Source organism: Cyrtonyx montezumae, unplaced genomic scaffold (genome assembly GCF_038088225.1).
Source record: "Cyrtonyx montezumae isolate F1298 unplaced genomic scaffold, pur_monq_1.0 scaffold_18, whole genome shotgun sequence".
In the NCBI taxonomy this organism is placed as follows: domain Eukaryota; kingdom Metazoa; phylum Chordata; class Aves; order Galliformes; family Odontophoridae; genus Cyrtonyx; species Cyrtonyx montezumae.
Genome location: NW_027071914.1, coordinates 12,759,007 through 12,778,645, shown reverse-complemented (window position 1 = coordinate 12,778,645; position 19,639 = coordinate 12,759,007). Strand labels below are relative to the sequence as shown.

The 19,639-nt window shown below is 49.0% G+C and overlaps 1 protein-coding gene across 1 annotated transcript; it reads right to left on the bottom strand.

Moving 5' to 3' along the window:
• Positions 1–55: 55 nt before the first annotated feature.
• CSF1R (colony stimulating factor 1 receptor) lies at positions 56–18,500 on the bottom strand. Its single transcript, XM_065734746.1, has 21 exons — positions 18,431–18,500; positions 13,871–14,110; positions 12,803–13,087; positions 12,182–12,318; positions 11,278–11,437; positions 10,581–10,770; positions 9,585–9,700; positions 9,231–9,351; positions 8,825–9,006; positions 8,239–8,351; positions 6,501–6,627; positions 5,921–6,025; positions 5,532–5,642; positions 5,175–5,337; positions 4,869–4,966; positions 4,606–4,724; positions 4,018–4,140; positions 3,785–3,896; positions 3,399–3,498; positions 2,843–2,948; positions 56–2,557 (listed from the first exon to the last, which is right to left on the bottom strand). Exons 1-21 carry the CDS (start codon positions 18,495–18,497, stop codon positions 2,426–2,428), a joined length of 2,907 nt encoding a protein of 968 aa, XP_065590818.1. The 5' UTR covers positions 18,498–18,500; the 3' UTR covers positions 56–2,425.
• Positions 18,501–19,639: the final 1,139 nt, after the last annotated feature.

The window sequence follows — 19,639 nt, the reverse complement described above, 5'->3', positions numbered from 1 at the left end:
TAGGGAGGACACTCCCATTTCTGTGCTGTCCTCTTGAATGGTTTCTGTTGTTTTCATTAAGGACTTGAGTTTCTGACACTGTGCCCTTAGAACTGAATCACAAAGAGCGGCTCTGGGATCAAGGAGAAGCAGTGCAGGATCACCAGCGTGAGCAGAGTTCTGAGGTCCTCCCCCAGAGCGGGCACTGGAGAGCTGCATCCACAGGAGCAGTCTCAGCACTCTGCTGTGTTCACCTTGCTCGTGTCCCACAGCACTTGTGAGTTAGAGGAGCCTCTTGCTTTCTCAGCTCGTAAAGCACGTCTAAGGAACACCTCAGGCTCTGTAAAGCTGTGTGTTGCTTGCTGTCAAGTCCCTTTGGTTGTTGCTGGCACCAAAGCTGAAGGTTTTTTTTGCTGTGCTGCAGAGGAGAGGGGGTGGTGGTGGACTGTGAAGGGATGTTATTTTGTCTGAGTGAGCAGGAGGAAGATTCAGAGGCTTGTGGTGTGGTTGAAAATTCCCTTCTGTGAAGGGGAACCTATTGAATACCGTACTGTAAAAGTAAATGTATCAAGTCTGAGCACACACAGTAATTATGGCTTGGGGTTTTTCTGTTAAGAACATTAACTTATTATAAGAGATGCTAGTGACTTTTTTCAGTCAGTGATAAAATTTAATAAACTATCTCCAATTCTGGGGGTGAAACCGTGTCTGAGTGGGTTGTGTTTTGCCTCCAAGACCTGAAAGACTGCAGTGGGAAAGGACACAGACACTGTGTGTGTAAACCACGTTTCCAGTGTGCACAGACCATTCTTTCATGTCCAGCAGAGTTCAGATGGAATTAACAAGGGTTGTGGAGCAATGGCAGGTGTATGAGAATGAGATGGCCAGCTCCCCTGGTCAGCTTGCTCTCATGCTGTGATCCCCGCTGCCTCTGCAGCAGGGGACAGTGACTGCTCTTCCTTTTTATTCTGAATTACAGGCAGGCCAGTCCGAGCAAAGCAATTTAAGATCTCAGTTTTAATGTGTTTTTCTTTTTTCCTCTCATTACACAAGACTAAATGGTTCTGAGAACTGATAATGAGAATTGTGTGTGATGAACTGGAGCAGAGCTGCAGGGTATGAGAGGATGGGCCGGTGGATTTGTTACCCATGCTCTGAGCCACTCACCCTGAGAACAGCCCTCGAAGCCCTGGGGAAGACTTGTTTTGTTTAACATTTTATTCTTTATAATGCTGACAGATGGAAATAACATTAGCTTTTTATTTAGTAAGGAGGAATGAATCACTTGGTGTTAGCATAAAAACAGGTTTAATACAATCAGAAATGGCCCAACATTATGGTCTGATGAAGGCCACACAGTAGGTTTGTCATGCTGTAGTTTTCCTAAGCCATGTCAGTGCTTGTGCCTGTAATGCTGATCCTCTACCACCCAAGTCAGGTGAAGCTAAGAAGCTTTATTAGCTACTTCTGATAGCTACACAGGACCACGTGGCTGAAGCATTAGTAACCCTGAACAAAAATGAGATGAGGAAAAAAATTTAAGGGCATTAGGCCCTAGCTTATAGGGGAAAAAAATTATCTCAGCTCTATTATTAAAATACATTCAAGAAAATATATACAAGAGCACGTCTGCAATCAGGAAGAAGGCAGTGAATTGCTACATGTTTAATAATGCAGAAGTTTTGTAAGATGTGTTACGTTGAACACTTCCAGGTCTGTTTAAGCTGCCATTCTTGCCTACAGTGGGACTGTGTTCAGTGCTCGTGTGGAAGAGCACTTCTCACCTTTTTATTTTGCCTGAGATATAACTGCCCCACTCCTGTTCCTGGGGCACGTGCAGGTTCACAGAGCCCTGGGATTGGCTCCTTCTTCACCCACCAATCTCTGCAGAAGCACCAGCTGCAGAGGGGCAGAGTGCATGAGGAAATCTAGAGGTTAATGCATCTTTAATGCTTGGTGGAGACTTCACCTACATCTAACCACTCATTCTGCAGCATCCAGAGTCAGACTGACAAAGGGAAGAGAGCAGGGCCACCGAGGCAGTGGGCTGCTCTGGGTGGTTCCCACTTCAGGACCCATTTCAAGAGGTACTTACAAAGCAAGGTTCATTCGTGTGAGTGACTTTTGGAAATATCCTACTTGGCTGCAACTAGGATTTAAAAAATAACAAAAACCATCTCACAGTCCCCTTCAGGGGTGCAGGGGAGGGGCAGGAGGGATGGGACCTCTGTGCCCTGTAGAGATGGAGATAAGACTTCAGGGCCCCCATGGTGAGTGGTTGGTTTTGAGTCACTCCAGCACTGTTCTTTCAGTGAGGGAGTCAGTAACGTTCCTACTCTCATTCTTCAGAAAGCACAGAGAGGAGAGCCAAAGCTGAAGGCATCCATGCAGAATCATGCACTCTGCAGAGGGAGGACAGCGATCCAACCCAGGGCAATGGCACCAGCTAACAGAACTGATAGTTGTTGCCTTTGAGAAGGGGCTGCCCACTCTCCTCTTGTTCACAGGACTCCTCACAGCAACCAGAGGTATCACAGCCACTGTCTTCCTCAGCTGTGGATGGGAGGTTTGTGTAGTCCTTGAAAGCAGGAAGAAAAAACAAAAAAGGCATGTTTCAGACTGCTCTGTGTTTGCACTTGTGTTGCTGCCCATGAAGGATGCTGCAAAGTAACTGCATTTCTGTGTCCAGCCTGCTTTTGTTACCCTTCACCATCTGGATGCCTCTCTTCACTTCTACAGACGCTGAACTGTTCCCATCAATTAAAGGTGTTGGGGAAAGCACCAGGAAAACTGCCCAGAAGCAATGCTGAAGTAGGGAGAAAGGAGGCCTGAGATGTGCTTTCTCCTCTCCAAAGGTTCTTACCTGTTCCTTGTGCAAATCCAGTTCTTTCTGAATGAAGCAGCAGATCTGGTCAAAAGTAGGTCTCTGTGTGGGCTCCAGGCTCCAGCACGCCTGCATGATGCTGTACCTGCAAATTAGAGAGGGACAGAGTTGTCGTGCTGTACTTCTGCAAAGCTGCTGGGGAGCCTCTGGCTCCTTGCAGCAGCACTGCACAGTAATTCACACTGTTTGTACACACAGTCCTGTGTGTACAGGTCCTCAGACTTGTCTTCTCACATTCCTAGAGTTAAAAGTAGCTGACAGAAAAAGGAAAAAAAACCAACAAAACTGTCATGTTCGGGAATGTAGAGAAAATGTGAGCTCTCCCACCTTCCTGTCTGGAAGCTGGGGGATACTGGGCAGGCTGCCCTGGTTCCTGCTTTCCTACTTGAGCCTGGAGAAGCCCTGAGCCTCATGCCCAACCCGTAGCAGCCCACAGACCTGTGACCGACATCCCTGTGCCAACTTCACCACCCACTCCACATGAAGCAGCTCCAGTTCCCCCTCCACCTGCTGCACGTCTCAATGCACCACTCACATTTCCAAGGGAGCGAAGTCAGGCCTGGCCATCTGGTAGCCCCTCTTCACCATGCTGTAGAACTTGCTGTTCACTGCCATGCCAGGATAGGGGCTTTTACCTGTGACAGGAACACTCGGGTCAGAGGCCTCAGCACCCTGCCCAAGGCGGGGAGGGGGGGTGGTAAGAGGCAGTTTGGAGCCAGTGCCACTCCTCAGAGAGCTCTGAGTTACAGCAAATCTTCCAAGACCCAATTATTTCTAATGATCCCTGAGGAAGCAACGCAGTGTTCTGCAGCTTCAGTATATACTATATTTTTCCAGCCTCCCTCCTTTCTTGGAAGATTTTCTGCAAAGTGTTGGTCAGCCATGGAAAACAAAAGGGCTGCAAGCTTCCCCCTTCCTTACCAAGGGAGAAGATCTCCCAGAGAAGAATGCCGTAAGACCACACATCACTCTGCACTGTATAAATGCAGTCAAAGATGCTTTCTGGGGCCATCCACTTCACGGGCAGGCGGGCCTGGAAGAGGAGAGAGTCCTGCAGCCTGGGACAAGCAGGCAGCCTATGCTGCACCCTGTCCTTCATGCTCTGGCTGCACCTCACCCTTGTACATTCTCCAGTCCCCACTCCAATTACTTACATTGCCTTTTACAACGTAGTTTGAGTCATTCATGATGTCACGGGCCAGGCCGAAGTCACAAATCTTGGCCACCCGACCGTCTGATACGAGCACGTTCCTGGCTGCTAAGTCACGGTGGATGCACTGGGGGGAAGAGAGCATAACAGGGGCTGCTCACAGTGTCCCATGTGAAGCCATAATACAATTGCCCTCTGCCACTGAGACAGCTCAACGGCCACTTTCAGTTCCTTGTCCCTGGGGCTTCAGGAAGCTGCCAGTGCGAGAAAGCTCTGCATCGAGGTTCCTGACCTCATGTAAAAGCTGTGCAGAAAACATCGAGGCAGACTCGCATGATGGGCAGCCCTGGGTGCCCCCGTTAACTTTGTCTTGCTGTGATGGCCTGTCTGAATCCCAAGCTCTGAAGGAAGCACTGGGCACTGAAGCCTAGTGTGTGTGAACCCAGCAGGTGGAGGAGAGAGGCCTGTTTCCAGCAGCACAGTTGGGTTTGACCCTCTGAAAACCTCCCAAGCCTTAAGCAGACAGGATAGCTGGCTGATGCTGGTGGAGAGGTGCTGCCTGCTGGGATGCAGCGGTCCTCTTGGCACTCACGTTCTTTGATGCGAGGAATGCCATGCCCTGTGCCACCTGGCTGGAGAACTGGAGCAGGTCAGAGAGGTTAAGGGGCCGGAGATCCTCCCTGGTTTCATCTTCTTCCTCTGAGCTTTTCCCTGAAATTCAAACAGAAACTTTAGGGCTGCTGTGAAGATGGTAAGTAGTGCAAACCATGTTGTATCCCAGTTTCTAGAGCTAAGCCAGACCGGATGGTCAGTCTGAAGAAATGATGCAAATACAAAAATGGACCTTTAACTCACCCCTGGATTGCGCAGAATCCGATGATGCTGAAGATGATGATGATATGGGCCTCATTTCAACATAAGTTTCCAAACCCTGGCTCGCAAAACCACTGTCACTGAGTCAGAGAGCAACAAAGAGAGGCAGGCTGTCAGCAGCATCTTAGCAGTGCCTTCTGCCCCTCTCCATGCCCACTGAGTGCAGAAACCACATCCATGCCTACTTTTGCACCCTGGTCTTCTTCAAGTTCCCTATCTTTGGCCTTAATCTCTCCCCAGCGTGCCTTTCGTTGCTCAGCCCTGTGGCCAGCAGGGTCCTGCTCTCACCTGCGGATGTATTTTTTCTCCAGGTCAATGTTTTTGTAATCAGCAGTGCTGTCCAAAGAGGTGTCCAGGGCTGAGTCCTGGATAATTATGTATTCAGCCTTCTTCCGCAGGAAATTCAGCAGATCTCCATAGCGACAGTACTCGGTGATGACAAGAATTGGGCCTGGGAGAAAGGCAGGAGTTTGTTAAGAAGGGAGTTTAGAGTGTCCAAAGGAAACCAGTCCCTGGAACTGTCTGGGGTGTGGAAGGAGGAACAGCAAAACCCACCCATCATGTAAGCATGGCTGGAAATAGCCAGCCCACAACCCCAGGCCGTGAGAGAGTTCTGCTGGGGGAAGCAGGTTTATGGGATCCTACCTCCATAGGTACACGCTCCCAGCAGGTTAACAATGTTCTCATGGTGTCCCAAATGACTCATGATCTTCAACTCAGACATGAGAGCCTCCTGCTCATCTGTGTCTGCAGTTGCTGCAAGATGAGGACAATATGGGGGAGTCAGGGAAGGGCAAGAAAGAGATGATGAGGATAACAACGGTATAGTCAGATGAACAAGAGTGGAAGGAGAGAGGAATCTACATCCTCTGCCTGTGCCTCTGGCCATGTGTCCACAAATAATGGCACACCACAAGTCCAACACCTAGCACTTATCACAGGAACATCTGAACACCCAGTCTGGTGAACACACGCTACGTGCAGCCCAATGGAACTTGGGGGATTTCAGCCTCTGCAGGTTGGCCCAGGCTTACATTTCAGCATCTTCACAGCCACTTTGAGGACTGAATCTTCTTTTCCCAGCCCAAAAGCAGTGGCTTCTACCACTTTTCCAAAAGCTCCAGCTCCAAGAGTTTTTCCTGCAGTGGGAAAAAATAAAAGTACTTAAAAGATGCTCTCTAAAAAGATGTTGAGCACTTGTCTGCACACAGCCAGGAGGGGATTCCTGCTGAGCCCAGACAAGATGACAGACTAACTCTTAGTCAGAAGGTGGTGAGCATCTATGGGGAACTCTGCAGTGAGCAAAGATGTTATGAAAGAGGTCAAGACCAAACACGGGCTCACAAGCTGTACACGTTAAGGGATGACCTCAGATGCATGAAGAGGAACACAATCCTCTCAATCTTCTTTGCAGCAATAGAGAGTTGGAGGGAGGTTGCACCCTAGCATTTGGCACTGTGTAGAAGAGGGCAGCAAGGCCTGGTTGAGGCTGTAGCTGCCATGTCTGGATGCAGCTTTGGATGCTGCCTATTTGCTTTGACTTTGTTTTTTGGAGTATTTCAGCTCTGTGGCAAGCTTCGTGTCACAAGGCAAGCAGCAGGGAATGTTTCTTACCAAACTGGAGGTTATTCCTGGGAAACTCCCATTTCTCGTTGTATGGCAGCTGAGTGGGATCAATAAAGATGTAGTTATTCCCTTCACAGGCCTCAATGATCTTCCACCGCACCTGGTACTTAGGTTTCTGTGGGGAAGAGACTCCAGTTAGTCACTGCTGCTTGAGTCCTGAGAGTTACCCTCCCTCAGCAAGTGCTCTGACTCTTGCCCTGCAGGCACAGCGAGAAGACTTGGGTTTAACTCCACTAAATATATTTTGCTTTGAGTGCGAGATGTTCAGTTTGGACAGCCTGGTCCAAACAAAGTCCCTCCCAGTCCTTGGAGGCCCTCTTGCCTCTGTCACTGTAGCTATCACTTGGCACTGGGTGCATGTCCCACCAGAGCGTGGCTAAGCAGTGCCCAGATGGTGCCAGAGAGAGATGTCTCCACTGTGCCTCCTTCCTCAGAACCCTGGGCAGCTGAGCACAGCAGAACAGAGGAGCTGGCTCAACCTAGCTTCCCTTCCAGGGGAAAAAAATGGAGAAACCAAACTAAGAATTTCTTCTCTTTTCCACATATCTCATGGTAGAAGTAACCACATGAGGTCAGAGAGAAGCAGCACCAGCACCTGCTGGCAGAAGCTTTGGCCAGATTGTGCTGAGTGCTGTCATTGCTGTTGTATGGCCTGTGGACCCATCCTGGAGGCACAAACAATGAACAGCTCAGCTTGGGAATACTGTGAGTGGCCTTTGCTCACACAAGGGGATGCATGCCTGAATAGCAACAGTGGTCTCAAGCCCATCAAGGCAGGCACAGCTAAGTGTGGGTGGAGTAACTGTGACCACAGTGAGTCCAGATGGAATATCCCAAGTACTGGGAGGTGTGCTCCAAAGTGCTTCTCCTCACCACTTCCACCAGATAGCTGCAGAGAAGGGCATGCTCTGACTGTGAGCACTGTTACTTTCTGCTCCATAATTCATCTGGCACTTCAACAACCAACCAGCCCTAGCTCAAGAGGCCCACATCTGAGATAATATTATTTACAAACACATTCTCCTTCTTCTGGGCTTGCAAGGCCTTCCTGAGAGCTTCTCTTCAGGGCTGCACTTACACATCCCAAAGGCAGCTTTAGTTTTGCTTGAGAAACTGTGGGTGCTTGTTTGTGAGCAGGCTCTGCTGCATCTTGTGACAGTCAGCACTAGAACTCTGCAAAATCTGCAGCCATGGTGGGCTGTCAAAGGCAAAGTGCCAAATGGAGAACTGAAAACCAGGAGATTTTCACCCACCCATGAAGCAGAAGTGATTGGAGCAGTTTATGAGAAGAAATTCAATGCTGAAGATAAGTCTTGCAGAGAAAATAGGGCAAGTTCTTGTATAAAAATAGTGAGCTAGTCTTCCTGGAGACAAACACCTACTAATATCAACCTGCTTCCTCACAAAGGCAGCTTTTTGTAAAGCAGGATGGAGAAACATTTAGATGCAGATTGCCAACCACTTTTTTTCTAGTTAATTAAGTCTGTATACTTAGTGACCAGAGCAAAACCAGCTGCAGCTGAAGCATATAATGAGCACTTCTGTCTGGCACTAGGCACTGTCTGCACTGATCTCTGGGCTATGAGTCTGAGGGACGGGTAGGGAAAGGTGCTAACACACATCTTGGTTTTGGTGCATGGATTTTGGCTGTGGTTGCCACTGAGGCAGTGTGAGCTCTGAGGCTGGGCAGACCTTGCAGCCCTTGCTGTGCAACAGGGAGGCTGACCTGGTTGTACTTGTAGAGGAGGAAGAGGAGCAGCAGGAGCAGCAAGACTGATGTGCACATGCAGGTGGTGAGAATGGGACTGAAGAGCTGGTTTGGGGGAGCCATGACACTTCCTGGAGGAGAAATAAATGGGGGTAAGTAAATACTCCCTGGATAATGCAATGCAACCCTGCAGTGGTCTTAGAGAGTGGCCAAAAGAGCTGCTGCACTCCTATTACCATACCACCAGGTGCAGAGCAGGAGCTGGTCAGGCTGTGCGCAGACAGACCAAGATCAGCAAGAACAGACCCAGCAAAAGATGCACCTCCTGAGGCTGAACATCAATCAGCTGTCTGTGCTGAGCACTGTAGCTAGGTCTTGCAGATAACAAGGGGCTCATGGCAGAGCTCAGTCTTTGACATCAGGCTCTCCCCAGCCAGCAATTCCCACATGGCTTGTAGGAGTGCCAAAGCCTCCCAACCTCTGTGGTGACACAGGGCCTATGAAATCTATTTCACCTCTTCTGCAGTGGAAAATCCATATAGGCAGACAGACCCCAAAAGCCAAATACTCCCCCACTCCACCAAGCTGCAAGTTGGTATCTTACTGAAGACTGAGTGAAGGATATCATAGGTGCTCCCCTTGTTGTTAACAGCCACGCAGCAGAAGGTGAAATTGGCCCCCAGATCCTGGAACGGGAAGATGCTCTCCACTTCCACCTCTTGGAAGGGCAGCGTGTTCACCACACGGGGACTGGAGTCATTCAGAAGCAGAATATAGTCCTCGTATCTGCAGGGATGCAAAGCAGGACAGAATGAGCGTTTCTCTGCAGTGCTGTTGCTCATAGTGAGTTAATGCTTGCCTCAGGTGAGAGAGGAGACACTGAGAATTAGGCTGAATTGCCTGTAAGCAAGCCCACGTTGTGCTGCTCAGCAAGCGCTAACATTGCGAGTTCAAGCACTCTCTTTGGAGTTAGAGGTGCTTGATGGTGCCCAGTCCTAGGTAGTTCTTACCTGTTAGAGTGAGTGGGGCACTGGTACCACTCAATGTGTGGGGCAGGGAAGCCGATGGCCGTGCAGAGAAGCTTATTGGAGTCATTGGCTGACACCATGACACTGCACACCCTTGGAGAAGCTGTTGGGGAAAGCAGAGGAAGTGCCATGACCAGAGGAAGAGTGCTCTGATTTACCTCCATCTATGGAACAACAGAACTTCAGCAGAGATTTGAGATGGGTTCCAGGAGTAGCATGTCAGTGTCCTGTGGGCACTGGGCTGGAAGTGCCCTGGTCCACTAGCCCTGCACTCTGCCTGCTGGGCAGCAGCCCCTGGGCAAGCTGGGTTTAGGAAGGAGCAGTGCCAAGACTTACATTTCACAGATACACTGAAGGCAACCGATGAGTTGGTCTCACTGTTGCCAGCATAAAATGTGTAGAGACCTCTCTCTCCTCCCTCCAGATGATCCAGGAAGAGCGTGTTGTTATACCTGCACCCACAGGGAGAATAAACACCATGAAGAAAACTGTGCTGAGGGAACTCAGGCACGCACACAGTCTTTGCTCAGCAATATGCAGCTGTTTCCTGTGCCCTGGACTGGGTGAACACTTCCCAGCTTAGTGCTGCTAACCCAGCAGCTTGCTTCTCTGGGGAAGCAGGGAGTGGCTGGTCCTACTGGGCTGCTGGAAGAATCCTTGCTGTATGAGAGCACTGTGCCACTAAGTGCAGTAATACTGAAAGGCTGTGGTGGGTGAATGCTCAGAAAGAAGAGTTTAACATCTAAGTCATTGTGCTGGAAGAGCCAGGAGACTCTGATCCTCCTGCATCTGAGTGAATGAGTTCTCCCAAGAAAACAAAAAGAGAATTGCCCAAGCTCCTCAGTTTGGCTGTGGGCTTTGAAAGAGCATGACTGTGTCCTCCTATATACGAGATCATGTCCTCAAAATGAAGTTTCTGTCTTCTCCTGACATGGGACATACAGCACCTGCTGGTATTATACCCTGCAGACAGTGGAACACAGGACAGGACTGAGGAGCAGCTTGGGAACCTGTTTGTGCTGTCTCTCTCCAGATTCTTCCTGTGGGAGAGTGCCAACTTGAAAAAGACTGCAAAATGTAACAGAGACTTCTACAAAGGTTTTGAAAGGGAAAACTGCCAAATTTGACAGAGGTGGTATCCTCCTTGACCTGATCAGCCCTTCTCACTGTGGTTTGCTAGTAATGCTGGAAATAGAAGTCAGAGAGGCAAAACAGTTCCCCTCTTTAAAATCAGACTTCTCTGTCAGCCTGCAGCATGGGATCTATCTGTCTTACAACAAAAGCAGTTTTGAAAATATGCCATATCCAGCATAGAAGAGGGACAGCACATACCAGTTGTTTTTAGGGACCATTTCGTTACTGAGTTTGTTGCTTCCAGAGTTCTTCAACGAGTCTGTGTGCTCCCAGTGCCAGTGGAGAAGTTTTGGATATGCTTCAATATGGACCTGGAGTTTCAGACTCTCTCCTTCAGCAACTTCTTGGTTCGTGGCTTGCACTGGGGTCAGGACCACATAACCTCTTTCTGTAGGATGAAGGAGAGCATGACCATCAGCAGGCATGTCCACAGAGACCTGAGACAAGCTTACACCAGCTTTGTAAATTGAACATTACTGGAAAGAGCAGCCTCAGCTGTGAGACTGTAGGAGGGAATGAGGCATTACACAGACTGCACGTTGCATGTTGACAAAGAAGTACTTTTAAGGAGCTGTTACTTGCTCATGATGGCTTGGATCAAGCTCTGCATCTGTAAGAGGTTTTATACACTATCCTAACAAATAATAAGGCTAAAACTGTATCTTGTGATCTATACAAGACAAGCCCCTTTAGCTGAACTCCTGGCTTCTCGCCTGGAAATCTCTCAGAACAAGCCCCCTTTCTGAGCTGGAATGCAGTGGCTTTGGGTCATCAGCAAACCTAAGCCTGCGAAGTGCAGGAGTGAAGTTTCCCTGTTTTGAAGCAGAAGCAACAAACACTCAAGGCCAGGCATGCTTCAGTCCACAGCTTCCTGGTCTGCTGGGAAAGTACCCACCTACCACCCGCAGCATTGTGGAGGCATTCCTGAATCCTGCTGAATTGTTAGCCATGCAGGTGTATTTCCCACTGTCTTCCATGGTCACTGCTGGAATGGACAGGGTGTCATTGATGATGTAGTTCTCATTTTTCATGTCAACCTTCCCATTACTCCTGACCTGTCAGGGAGGAAGCATCAATCACTCGTTTGGAAGCTCAGAGGATTCAACTGAATTATATTTATAATAAAAATACTCACTACCCTCTGTTCTGTGCTACTGTGCCCCGTTACTGAAAGTCTCCTGCTTGAGACCAAGAGGCATGTTAAACCCAAGTATTAGAGGCAGATATTCCACTGCAGTTAGGGCCACACCTATTGTGGCTGCTAGCTGTCCTTACATGCTGCAATCCAAACACATATCATATAGATTTCTATTTCAACTCCTTTGGGAACGTGGTGGATATAAGGACTTCTAGCAAATCTTATCTAAGCCTGCAGCAGTTAAGCATCAGCACAACAGAGATTTCAAAATTTTGAGATGCTTTCCCTTTTTTCACCCATATTTTTACTCTGGGAAGCTGTTTGTTCTGACCTTTTGCTGCTTTATAAGCCTTGGCAGAGAAGGGTGAAGAAGTGTCACATTAATGGGTACTATGGCTGCTGCTCAGTGAGCTCAGGTGAAACAGTGTCCTTTTCTGCTCTCTCAAACCAAGATCCTGACAACGGGCAGCTGTTCCTTAACTCTGTATCATCCAAAGGAAGGATTTTTGGATCTGTATGGCTTGTTTGAATAGCTACTTTGGGCAAGCAGTTCAAGGCTTTTCTGAAGAAAAGTCTTAAATGCAGGCCACACTTGGTACCCTATACCTCCTGGCTTCCAGAAAAGTACCATAACCCCTCGAAGCTGCACACTTTAACTTACACTGTTTGTTGCTGTCAACCATTGGATATCATACTTGTAGGAAGGAGCAGTTACTACACAAGTGACATCAAAAGGTTCACCCACAATCCGCACGTGGTCTACAGGTTCCACCATCACCTGTACAGGCTTCTCTGGTCCTACACAAAGACAAACAGGAAAAGATGCATCACCAGTTGGCTCAATGGCACCACGCACTTTGGAGCCTCCCTAGGGCCCGGACACCTTCTCCTTTCCACTCTGTCCATTCTTTTTACCCATGCCCTTCTCCTTCCCTTGAGATTCTCACTCCTTTTTATACACAGGAAGCAGTACAAGTTTGGAAGAGCAGAGCAGCCATCACTGTGGTTTATAGGTCCTCGTGGCATAGTCTCATCCCTAGAAGTCTTTTGGGACATCATAAATGAACTCTGTGGCAGTACCTGTGATAAGCTGCACACTGCAGACACACCCAGAGGAAACAAGTTTTCAAAAGCCAATGGAATTTTACCTCCTTTTAAGTACCTCTAAACGACTGCAGGTTCAGAAAGTCTTTCCAGCTGTTGGCTAAGAACTTTTCCTTAATGATCTATTGTGACCAAATACTGCTGTCCCCCTGTGGTAGTAGCAATCCCAGTCCTTTACCTTCATCCACAATCAGTCTTATTCTTGATGACTTCTCTGTTTTTCCATTTACCAATGTTTGGCACTGGTAATAGCCCTTCTGCTGGTGTTGCACATGATAAAGTGTTATTCCCCTCTCAGCACTGAAAGAATAGTTGGTACCAGGTGAGAGCTTAGAGCCGTCGTGCCTTATCAGGGTCACATTGGATCCATACTCAGGGGCAGTGATGAAGCAGGGGAACTCAGCATTACCACCTTTGGTCACAGAGATCCGGAAGTATGGGATGTACCACACATTATTGGGATCTGTGGAGGAGATGAGGTAAACCAGAGAACAGGATCAGAAAAACAGGCACTGAGCTGAGAGAGATGTTCCAGCAAAGGCAAGTATCCAGCCCTGCTGCCCAGTGGGAGTTCAGTGTTGGGGCAACCTGGCTCAGTGCTTGCCTGACTCAGCCTCCAAAAACTCACATGACAAGCCTGATTCCAGCTAAGGCATTTGAGGAGAGCAGAGCAAGCAACTCACAGCTGTATGTAGGCAAGAGACACTGAGAAGCGCGCTTAGCTCAAATTCGACTTTTCATTACAGTGTTATTTTTGTTTATTAGACCTCCAGCTTCCCTGTCCATGACAGTATCTCTGTACAAAGGAAGGGGTAAACTCAAATGGTGGGGATACCATGGCATACTTGAGCTTTGGCTCACACTGTGAGGACACGATTCCTGTGATTCTTCCTTATTGAGGATACTAGCCATACAGTTCTCTGATCTCCAAATCTCACTGTGTATTACAACACCAAACAGGCTTTCATCACTGCTTTTTAAGGAAGGGAAGCCAAGGTAGATGGAGGAAGAGGTCCAGGCCATTCACAGGTACACATGAGATACAGATGCTCTGTACTGTAGTGCCACAGGTCCCATAGTATGTGGGTTTATGTGGTTGTGGGTGGGCAGCTGCTCCCAGCAGGAGCCTGTCCTGCTCTCCCATCACTAACACAGCCATGGATCTAGAGAGGAGCTGTCTAATGGCTGTGCTCCCTGAAAAGAGGTCATTCTGCCAGCATACATGGAAGGAATGAAGAATGGTTACCTCTCACGTACAGATGCACAGATGCAACACTCTTGTCACTGCTGTTGACGTAAGCACACTTATAGGTGCCTGTGTCTCTGTGAGTGGTCCTAGGAATACTGAGTGTGCTGCTGGTATGGTTGGTGAACTTTTCAGGGTACCATTTAACTTCTGACTCTCCTGAGCAGCGCAGGAGGACTGGATCACCCACATTGACAACCAGAACAGAGATATCAGGGCTGATCACAGGGGATGCTGAGCCTGCAAAGGAAAGAGAAAGAGCAAGGATGAAAAAATGATCAATTTCAGGAAGGTCTGCTGGAGTTCACAGTGTTGAGGATGGGCTTAGGATGCAGGCTTACATCATTCTGCATCCCAGCAAAGCATAGCCTGGTACTCCAAGGAACAATCTTCAGGGTAGGAAAAAAAACAAACCCACATAACTGAAATTCAGAACACTGGGAGAGGAATAGCAATCATCTGGAGCAGATTAGGCCAAATGCTAGCCTAGAAATAGCTCCTGTTGGGTTTTGCCTGTTTTTGTAGTTGTTTTCCTTTTGTGGCAGAGATGGAGCTATAATATGAACATGGTTACCCCATAGCATCAGTTGGTGAAGTTTAGCTCCATGGCTGGGAGCTAAAAGCTCCATAGCATTAATGCTATGATGAGCTGAAACAGGCTTGGAAAGCTGCAGAGCAGGAGCTCAGCACATGCATTTTTTTGGCTGCTTGGCAGTGGATTTTGAAGTACACTTACTTATGACTTACCATGAAATCAAACAATGCATCTTTCCAGCTACCATCAAAACAACATGGACTGAGTCAGCATTATAATTCATATTCGGTGGTGGGAAACTGAGGGTAAGGAAAGCCAACACCTCACGCAGTCCTGCAGCTGCACTCATGCACAATGCACGCCAGGCTGTGCTGACACCAGCATTGCAACCCAGCAGCATTTCTGATACCATCACTGCCGTGAAGATGGCTTCTCCACTGGTCAAACAAAGGGGAACCAGGGTCCCACTCCAGCCACTTGTGGCAAAGGGAAATATATATATATTTTTCCCCGTTTTGCCACATCAGCGAGTTCTTTGAATCACCTCCTATATTTAGGGTGGGGGGAAGTGAGAAATGAATCAGTGCCACAGGGCTGGGGAAGAAGCAGTACTGCCACCCCCACGCCAGCCCTTCAGGGAGGACAGGAAACACATTGCAAATGGCTATCTGTGCTCAGGGGGCTGTTCACCCCCCTCCAGTCCCTTTCCAGGGCTATTCTCCCACTTCTGCTTTCCTTTCCAGTTGCTAACCCATCCTCACATCTTAAAGGGATACACACCAGGGTTCAAATAATAGCAAGTGCAAAGATAGCTGCCCAGTTTATTAGTCTGCTGCTCTTGGTGAAGGAGGGCACTGCAAGCCCTTCATTGTCCCAACTTACAGGAGGAGATCTAGGGAAGGCTTCTTACGAGCACAGCCATTCTCTGGTGCTGTCTTGTACATCCTTCCAGTAACACAACTAGAAATGTACACACCCATGCTTGCAGCTTTCCCTTGGTTAGGAAGACGATGTCCAAATCATTAATATGTGTCCTATTAACTATGCCCAGGGCTTTGGTGCCAGAGCCCATCTACCAGAACTCAAAGAGCATCACTTAAGCCATCTTGTGCTGATGCCTTCCTCCAGGCAAGGAAGGGTCAATTGTATGGGACTCATCCCTGGAGAGCTTTGCTGTTGTGTGACCATGAAGCAGTGGCCCAGGGGAAACCCAAACAAGACCTGAATCAAACTTGCTGGCCCAGCAGGAAGAAACAGAGGGCATGAAAAATTGAATATTTGACTTTTTTTTCTCCCTATATATTTGTGTGTGTGCGTGCAATGCTTTTATTTTTCTATGGAAACAGGAAAAGCCTCATTTATTCCCAAAGTGGAAAAGCAACTTCCCATCATCCTTTACAAAGCCACATTTTCCAGTTACCTAAAGTACAACATTCCTCTCTCTTTGCTAAGCTTTGTTTTCTACCAGGCTTGATACATTCCTCCTGCTTTTACTGTCACTGGACATTCATGTCTCTCCTATTCTCTGCAACCCAGGCTTCAGCACAGTGTGGTGGTAGAGCCAATCTCTGCAACTCAGAGCTGCCTTCAGACTGGCTCAGAGAAATTTCACATTGTAACTGGTCATTGGGTGACCACAGCAGGAGGACAAAAGCAAGAGTTGGGTCATGCAGCATCCTTGCTGTCACTGCACAGTGAAGAAGTCAGCAATGGCACAACCACATCAGTGGAGTGGGGATGGATGCGACAGAGATGCAGGACACTGCCAGGTGAAGGCAACCAGAGCATCTGCTCCTTCGTGTGCGATGGAGAACAAGTCACATCAGTGTGTCCTTTCCCGGAATGGGGAAGCAAGGCTGCTGTGGAAGGCTTGCTCCCTGCTGACCACTGTGCAATCTTGCACGAAGCCCGAGGATGTCTCTGCTGCTCCTCAGCAGCTTCCGCAGCACTGTCGGTAACTGCTGGCCAAAGGTTTTACCACAGGTTGTGTAACCATGACCTCCAGTTACAGCTGCAGGCTCCATCCTTGCCTCTCCTATCCTAGCCAAAACATTACATTACTCAGCTGAGGCACTGGGAAGGATGAGGTAGGCGGAGCAGAGGACCTAGAGGCTCAGGAATCCCACCACGGAGACCAGCTATCAGGACCTTGACCTGCTACTGAGGGTCTCAGGACCAGGGGAGGGACCTATGCTAGGCCAGAGCTCCCCTTGCTCTCCCTTCACTGATGGGAGCAAGGAAGATAGAGCTTCACCTCTGAGGACACCTCTCCTGGGGTCAACCAGAGTATCTGGGCAGGGGGATGCTCAATATGCCCCTCTGCCTGGGGCTTCTTCAGAGGTTTATATTTATCCACAGCAAGAAAGCAAAAGAAACCACAGGAGGATCTCTCTAGATGGCCAAGAAGACAGATATAAACTGCTCAGCTTTCAGATTCTTCCTTTACTTGAAGTAAAACTGGAATTGAAGCCTATGACCTATCCCCAGCAAGTACCCAGATCACAGTGGTTGCACATCTGCCCTGGATTTACTCAGAAGATGCACTTGTGATCCAAAAGGCAGGAGAAGGAAGTCAGGCTCTAGCTTGAAGCTGTTGTTTTGAACAGTCTTTGCATGCTGCAGATGGCCAGCAGCCATTGCATTCCGACAGATGTGTGTCTAACACCCTGCCATGCAGACAGTGCCTGATGAGGGTGTCACAGCTGGTGACCTGCTTTACCCAGTACCTCAAAGAACCTTTGAAGACATCATGCCAGATATTGTGATCTTTCACCAGCATACATCAGAAGTAACCAGTCCCTGTTCTCTAAAAACAAAATAAAAATCAAACGAAAAGCAAAAAACCCACACATAATAAATTAATTGCCTCTATGTCTGGGACGGGAAGATAAAGTCTGAAGCAAGAAACGCTCACATAATTTGGGCCAGTCTCCCCGAACCAGATTTATGACATTACTCTGCAGCCTTCAAAACCCATCTTCCAGAGCAGCAGACCAGGAAAAAGCCTGCACATCATGACTTGATGTGAAACACCATGCAGCATAACAGTTAGAGGGATATGTGGTTCCTGGGCTGAAAATATGAATCTGTTCTAATCCAGAATGTTTTTCCCCTGGGCCACTCCCCACTTTCCCATCTGAGTCTCAACAGTAAAGGAAGCAAGCTCAAGAGGAAAACAAGGGAAGAGCCACAATTTTGTGTGTTTGGTTGCAAACCTCAGAACAGGTTTAGTGACTCTTTCTTGAGGTTGATGGGTTATTGCCTCTTGGCCATCTCCGTAGCCTCAAAAACCAGCTGCATCCACCTTCCCCTTCTGTGGGGATTGTGTTGTCTGTTTCCATAACACCCAGCTCCTCAGCCCTTTTATGTGGGCCAGCACCACCAGAGAACAGCAACCCCAGACATCTTCAACTAGGCGCAGCGTTCAATGGAAGGTGCCAATATAGCTGACGTTCCTGACTCTCCCACCAAGCACCAGCTCTTGTCCAGTTTGGGCAAAGGCTTATTTCAGAGTTCCCTCAGAACGCACTTTCTGCTGAGTCTCATCTTCCTCCTAGCCCATGCCAAGACTCAAAATGAGGCAAATTTCCATTCGTACTCCACTTACATCTTTCCATACAACTTGGCCATACCTGGGCAGTGCCACAGGGAGCCAAGAGTAAGCAGTCAGCACAGCTGGGCTCCACAGTCACAGGCTAGCAGCACACTCTTTCTCTCCCACTGTCCTCCCTCTGGCACAGCAGCGAGCTCTAACAGACCTTGCCACAAAGCAGACACATTCCCTTGCCTGCTCTCTGCCGTACTGATGCTCCTTGAACCTACGTGCAAAGCCACAGCTTTCAGAGGCTGGGAACTTCCCACCCTAATGCAGGCTTTTGGTAGAAGCAGCTGGGAGCCCAAACCCTCTCCCAGCCCAGCTGGGTCCACCACCCCACCTCAGCCACGGAGCACTCACAAGAAGCCCTCATGGCATCCCAAAGCTGCCCCAGAGAGACGTGGCGGCCACAAAGGGCTTTCAGACCTACCACGCCAGGCAGCAGGTGTGGTCAGCAGCAGCAGCAGGAGGCCAGGGCCCATGTCCCCACGTCCCATGATGTCCCCACGCAGGGCAAGGATGCGTCCGTGGGATCCGTGTGAGCAGCAGTGCCTCTTCTCACAGCACCATCCCCAGCGCTCCCTCAGCAGGAGCTTCTCCTTTCTGAGTTGACCACAAGTGAAGAAATTCCTTTTTTGTGTGTGTGTGTCTGTGTGTTTGTTTTTGAAATGGGAGGGGAAGAAAAAAAAAAAAGATTTGCAACATCACCAGTGACGAAGGCGCTTGGCCGAGGTGGGGCCGGGCACTGCAGACCCCAGGACACACACCCACAGGGCCTCCACCTGCTCTAGGCCCACGCTGGCCCAGCACCAAACCAAACCCAGGGCACAGGAGTTGGGGACAACCCTTGCCATAGCCGCCCGTGGGGTCAGCTGCAGTTTGACCTCTTGCCTGGGATGAAGGAGGCACCATTTTACCTCAGGAGGACAAGCATTAACCCAGGCCTGGTGACTCTTGCCAGCTTCGTGCCCATACAGGAATGTAGTGAACACCACAGAAAGGATTCAGGGTGGGGAGAGATCCCAGGTGGGAGAACGCCTTCAAAGATGATGAATTAAACTGTTATAAGGAAAAATGCAAGCCTCAGTGCAGAGATGCCTGTAGCCACATGAGCTCTCCTCAAGCCCCACAGCAACATCACACTGGGACAGCATTGCACGGATTGCGCTCCCCAGCGAGGAGAGCAGTAGGGTCCCACCCTGTAGCCCTTTCTCCACACCTGAGGCCAGGCAGGCCCCTCCTCACCCTTCTCCTAGTACTTCCATACCCAGCCCCAAACTGGTGATGGAGCACCTCTAGCACCAAGAGGCAAACAGAGACCCCCCCCCTTCCCTAGAACCTTCCCTAGAACCTTCCCTCCCTATTCCTGGGAAGGCTTTTTGAAGCTGTTTTCTAATTAATGGCCTGGGAAACAGCTGGAACCAGTAATTAGGCACTTAGTTAACCCTCCCCTGGGCTGCCCACGTGAAATAGCAGGTGAGAGTAGGATTGAAACAAAACAACTAGGGATAGTTAGGGCAGTAGGATGTTTGGCAGGTCAAGTGCTCTGCAGTGCTCTGTTCTAGTGCACTACAAGTTTGCAGCTGTTTGTGGCATTGTTGGGCTGGGAAGTGGCAGCCACCATTTGACAGCACTGAGT